Genomic DNA, 6,000 nt, shown 5'->3' on the forward strand with positions numbered 1-6,000 from the left:
TCTGCTCTCCCACGGAGAAGAGCAAACCCACCCTGTGAGCCCATAACTGCTACCGCCAAAAGTAGCGGCCAGAAGAAACATGACAAATTCAGGCCCACCTGGAGGAATGGATGCCGTGAAGCTGGGTGTGGTCGTGGAGGAGGCATCTGTAGGGAAGGAAGAGAAAGAAGCACGTGAGGACCTTGTGGGTGAAGGAGCACAGCCCGGTTTTCTCCCAGCACTGGGGATGGTGGTGCCACCCTGTCAGATGGCAATGGAGACTTGGGGGTCTCCGCAGGGTGGTCTTCCGTGGAGGGAGCAACAAAAAAACACAACCTTTGAACACATCTCCAGCGCATAGCTAATTGCAGCCAACAAGGGGCACTGTTGAAAGCCTCCTGGTATTTAGGAAGGAAAAGCAACCGTACCTGAGCACACAACGCCGGCATCTTCACTGTGTTGACAGTTGTGGACGCCCCAGCCACGGTGGCTGCACTGGAAGAGGGAGGACTCACTCCCCGTGCAGTGCACATCGTCCAGGTAGATATCGCCAGTGCCTTGTCCAAAGTAGGCATTTGATGGTGCAGAAACAGCAAAGCCGCATCCCAGCTGCCTGCACACGACCTTGGCGTCGTTCAGGTCCCAGCTGTCATCACAGACGGTGCCCCGGCGCCCGTACTGGTAAATCTCTACGCGCCCCTCGCACCGGTTCCTGCCGTTCACCAGGCTCAGGGAGGCACCTGGGAAAGAAGGAGACAGGGAAAACATGGGAAAACCCTCGACCACTGGCAATGCTCGAGGAGACTCAGGCCAGCAGGACTGCCACCCTCTGCTTGATTAGGCTGTGTGTTTCCCTGGCTCTGCTCTCCCACGGAGAAGAGCAAACCCACCCTGTGAGCCCATAACTGCTACCGCCAAAAGTAGCGGCCAGAAGAAACATGACAAATTCAGGCCCACCTGGAGGAATGGATGCCGTGAAGCTGGGTGTGGTCGTGGAGGAGGCATCTGTAGGGAAGGAAGAGAAAGAAGCACGTGAGGACCTTGTGGGTGAAGGAGCACAGCCCGGTTTTCTCCCAGCACTGGGGATGGTGGTGACACCCCGTCAGATGGGCAATGGAGACTTGGGGGTCTCCGCAGGGTGGTCTTCCGTGGAGGGAGCAACAAAAAAACGCAACCTTTGAACACATCTCCAGCGCATAGCTAATTGCAGCCAACAAGGGGCACTGTTGAAAGCCTCCTGGTATTTAGGAAGGAAAAGCAACCGTACCTGAGCACACAACGCCGGCATCTTCACTGTGGTGACAGTTGTGGACGCCCCAGCCACGGTGGCTGCACTGGAAGAGGGAGGACTCACTCCCCGTGCAGTGCACATCGTCCAGGTAGATATCGCCAGTGCCTTGTCCAAAGTAGGCATTTGATGGTGCAGAAACAGCAAAGCCGCATCCCAGCTGCCTGCACACGACCTTGGCGTCGTTCAGGTCCCAGCTGTCATCACAGACGGTGCCCCGGCGCCCGTACTGGTAAATCTCTACGCGCCCCTCGCACCGGTTCCTGCCATTCACCAGGCTCAGGGAGGCACCTGGGAAAGAAGGAGACAGGGAAAACATGGGAAAACCCTCGACCACTGGCAATGCTCGAGGAGACTCAGGCCAGCAGGACTGCCACCCTCTGCTTGATTAGGCTGTGTGTTTCCCTGGCTCTGCTCTCCCACGGAGAAGAGCAAACCCACCCTGTGAGCCCATAACTGCTACCGCCAAAAGTAGTGGCCAGAAGAAACATGACAAATTCAGGCCCACCTGGAGGAATGGATGCCGTGAAACTGGGAACAGTGGTCATGGCAGAGGCATCTGTAGGGAAGGAAGAGAAAGAAGCACGTGAGGACCTTGTGGGTGAAGGAGCACAGCCCGGTTTTCTCCCAGCACTGGGGATGGTGGTGCCACTCTGTCACATAGGCGATGGAGACTTTGTCCTCTTAAGGGATCTGCTTGGTAGAGTACCATGGGATAGAGCCCCAGAGGGAAGAGGGGCCAAAGGAAAGCTCGTTAATATTTAAGGGTCACCTTCTCCAAGCTCAGGAGCGATGCATTACAAGAAAGAGAAGTCAGACAAAAATGCCAGGAGGCCTGTATGGATGAACAAGGAGGTCTTGGTCAAACTGAAACACAAAACCAAAGCCTACAGAGGGTGGAAGCAAGGACAGGTAGCCTGGGAATAATACAGACAAATTGTCTGAGCAGCCAGGGATCAGGTTAGGAAAGCTAAAGCCCTGATTCAATTAAATCTGGGCAGGGATGTCAAGGGCAACAAGAAAGGCTTCTGTAGGTATGTCAGTGATAAAAGGAAGACTAGGGAAAATGTGAGCCCTCTCTGGAAGGAAAAAGGAGACCTCGTACCCAGCATGTGCAGAAGTCTGAGGTACTCAATAACTTTTTTGCCTCAGTCTTCACCAGCAAGTGTTCCAGCCGCACCGCCCAAGTCTCAGAAGGCAAAGGCAGGGACTGGGAGAATGAAGAACCACCCACTCTAGGAGAAGATCAGGTTCAAGACCATCTAAGGAACCTGAAGGTGCACAAGTACATGGGACCTGACAAGATGCATCCGTGGGTCCTGAGGGAAGTGGCGGATAAATTGGCTAAGCCACTATCCCTCATATTGGAGAAGTTGTGGCAGTCCAGTGAAGTTCCCAGTGACTGGAAAAGGGGAAACATAACCCCCATTTTTAAAAAGGGTAAAAAGGAAGACCCAGGGAACTACAGGCCAGTCAGTCTCATGTCTGTTCCTGGCAAGATGATGGAGTGGCTAATATATTCAAAAGACAGAGGGTAGGGCAGTGCTGCACCATAAGGTCGATCTGCAAGAGAGAACATCTTACGAAGTGTCATACAAGCATCACAGTGAAGTGTGCTCTTGTATGCTAAAACTGTGGTGCAAGGTCTGTGGGAAACGAGAGGTAATTAGTGGTGCCATATTCCACAAGGGCTTGGTAGCCTCCCAAAATTATCTTTTCAATTAATAAAAGGCTGTAAACAGAGACAACTGAGGCCAAATCTGTCATCTAGCAAAACGGTTTTTCGTACACGGAGGGTTGGATTAACGTTCTGTCAGACTAAAGAGAATAGTTTGCATTTTTTACTAATATTTGAATTTTTTCTGGTAATACTTAGTGTGTATTTGCTAGCAATAATGGACAGAAGGTGCTGGGACCTAAATAAATCAAGCATTGCACAGACTTATTGTCATCATAATAAAAAGAAACAGTCAAAGTTTACAGAAAGATGTGACTGGGTGGAAGTAATATAGAATATTTGTGGTATTTCCTTAAACCTGTGCTTCTAATTTGAAATACCCACAGTATTTTTAGTTGTGAAACACCTGTTGTTTATCTGCAATTGGGTTTTTTTTTCTGTAAACTTAAATGTGTAGTGAAAAAAACATGAAACAAGTATAAAGAAAACTTGCATAAGGTACTCATTTCATAACTAATAGGAGAAATGTATTCATTATTTTCACGTAAAAATAAAGTAGTGACATGTTTAGCCATGGTCCATGGTCTGATACAGCATTTTAGAAGTGTTGTGCGTTTCTCAGGCCTTTTTTATTTTGAGTAGCATACACAAAATACTTGGTAATTCCCACACATTCAAAAAGTGACTATACTGTGAGACAGGTATCAGACTTTAACATAAAATGAACAGCAAACAGTGATCACTATAGAAATTCCTCCTTCACTTCAAGGCTGGGTCATGTAAAGTCTATTGGGCTTCATGATTAAAATATATGTTCTTGTAGTAGGGGAAACTTTTGGAAAGCCAGAGTAATTTTCAGTAAGTAATGGTTTGTGCATTCTTCAAAATTGCACAGCTTGATTTAAAACCCCAATGCTCCCTTCAACCCTCCCCAATGAAGTGCTTTGCTTTAAGAAATGATATATAAAGCCATGGGTTTGAGTCACAGTGTTATGTTTATATAACATATGGTGTATTCAAATAATCCCTCATCTGAATAATAGTCTGTAATTCATTGTGGATGTGAGTCAGGCTGCCTACAAAAATTTCAAACACTGGCTTGTTTTTTGTGTCAATTTTGGGGCTTCGTTGTTCTGTTATTTTTATTTTTCTAAATGTCTCTTATTCTGATTTAATTGGCTTAGTTTTTGTTTCTCTGTTTTCTATTGTTATAATTCAAGCATTTTGTACTGTCTTTTTAAAAGCGGTGGACAAAATAAGCAACACAGTCTATAGCCTTCATATCCTGGGGGATATGATGGATGTTGTTTTCTTATTTATAGTTGCAAAGAACAGTGAACAGACAGGTGTCCTGATCAGAAAAAATTCCTAGCGGGAGCATAACACTTCAGATCTCTTCTCTGAAAGACAAGTGAGAGTTATGCCTTTTTTTTTTTTTTTTTTTTTTTTTTTTTTTGCCTTGCTCTTACAAGTGCTTGTGCCTGAATTAAAGCAGGGAAGTCACTTTGCCAAGGCAAAGTGAGAGGCTGGCAGGCACGACACAACTCAAGAGGTGTTTACTGGGAATAGTGAATCCAAGAAATTGTCCCTGTAAAACATCAGTAGTATTCAGAAAGTCCTCAGCAATACCAAATATTGGTTTCTGAGAAAACCCAGCACTGTTCTGATCTGCATGTGTAAATGTGCAGACTGGATTGTTACAGTCTCCAGGTTTTTATTCCACATGCATGAAATTCTCAAGGACACAACTGTGAGCAAAATACACACCTCTTGAACTTCATGATACCGTACAGGATAGCAACTGTGTCTTACTATTGTGCTTCCATTAAATTATATAAAGTTAAATAAGTATTGGGTGGTTCCATGTGCATCTGCAAGGCTGAATTTTAAGTCTTTTAAAGCAAATGTGCATTGCAGCCAAAGAAACTATATTCCCTCTTAATTCCATACTGAAAACCGCAGATTTATAGGAACAAAGTCTTTCAGCAGTATTTTCATGGTAGTATTTTTTTCATTTGGTTTAAACTATGCTACAAGACACTACCGCAAACCAGTTAGAGCAATATTAATTTCATTGCACTAAATTTACTTCAACATGAATAATAGTTAATCATGATATTGATTGGCTCATATTTTTAATAAGACAACATGATGCTATCTAATTTCAGTCTGTCTTACTCCTAATCTTTGCACAAAGTTGATTATACTAGCATGTGAATTACATGTATGGAACCAGTGTAGAGGAGAAAGACCTGCCCTTTTTCCTACCTTTTTTGGAAGAATGTTCTTTAAAGATTTTAAGTGGTTTACCTGAGGTGGCATCCAGGAGTGCTACATTTAAGAGGAATAACCACAGCAAGTTCTTGGTGGTAACCATCTTGTCAAGAGATGGCAATAAAGAAAATCGTCAGAATTTATACTCTACACCTGTAAAAGAGTGAAGGTCCCAAGGTCAGTCTAGCCCATGTTATGTCTGATTTCTTATGCAATATTTTATGACTACCTGACCTTTCCAGAATGATTATATATGAATGGTAAAGTTTCCATTTCCTGGAAAATTTGTGCTACTGCCCTTATTATAAATTATCTTAACCGTATGTGCAGGCCCAGCATTACCTTTGGAACCAGACCAGTGAATCTATTGTTTCTTTGCCCCCACCATCCCAATTTTATTTATTTACTGCCTGTAGCAAATGACTTAATTAAGCAGACTGTAACGCATTGCAAGGTGAGGCAGCAAATTCATAGCAGGCTTTCTGATAAAGCCTTCAGCAGAGAGACCTGGTCTCATAAATGAGCCCTCCCCAGGGCTCAGTACTGGGGCCAGTTCAGTTCAATGTCTGTATCAGTGATCTGGACGAGGGGATCGAGTGCACCCTCAGTAAGTTTTCAGGTGACACCAAGTTGGGCGGGAGGGTTGATCTGCTCGAGGGTAGGAAGGGTCTTCAGAGGGATCTGGACAGGCTGGGTCGATGGGCCGAGGCCGGTTGTATGAGGTTCAACACGGCCGAGTGCCGGGTCCTGCACCTGGGTCACAGCAACCCCACGCAGCGCT

General features: G+C 45.5%; 1 protein-coding gene across 1 annotated transcript in view; it reads right to left on the bottom strand.

Moving 5' to 3' along the window:
* LOC115348313 (deleted in malignant brain tumors 1 protein-like) overlaps positions 1–5,322 on the bottom strand; it is a 105,621-nt gene extending 100,299 nt beyond the window's left edge. Inside the window, exons 1-4 of the mRNA XM_041127391.1 lie at positions 5,256–5,322; positions 1,731–1,826; positions 1,242–1,558; positions 403–783 (exon numbers count right to left, since the gene is read on the bottom strand). Coding sequence (XP_040983325.1) covers positions 403–783; positions 1,242–1,558; positions 1,731–1,826; positions 5,256–5,322 — 861 coding nt within the window. The remainder of the gene's footprint in view (positions 1–402; positions 784–1,241; positions 1,559–1,730; positions 1,827–5,255) is intronic.
* Between the last annotated feature and the right edge of the window lie 678 nt (positions 5,323–6,000).

This window comes from Aquila chrysaetos, chromosome 11 (genome assembly GCF_900496995.4).
Source record: "Aquila chrysaetos chrysaetos chromosome 11, bAquChr1.4, whole genome shotgun sequence".
NCBI classification, from domain to species: domain Eukaryota; kingdom Metazoa; phylum Chordata; class Aves; order Accipitriformes; family Accipitridae; genus Aquila; species Aquila chrysaetos.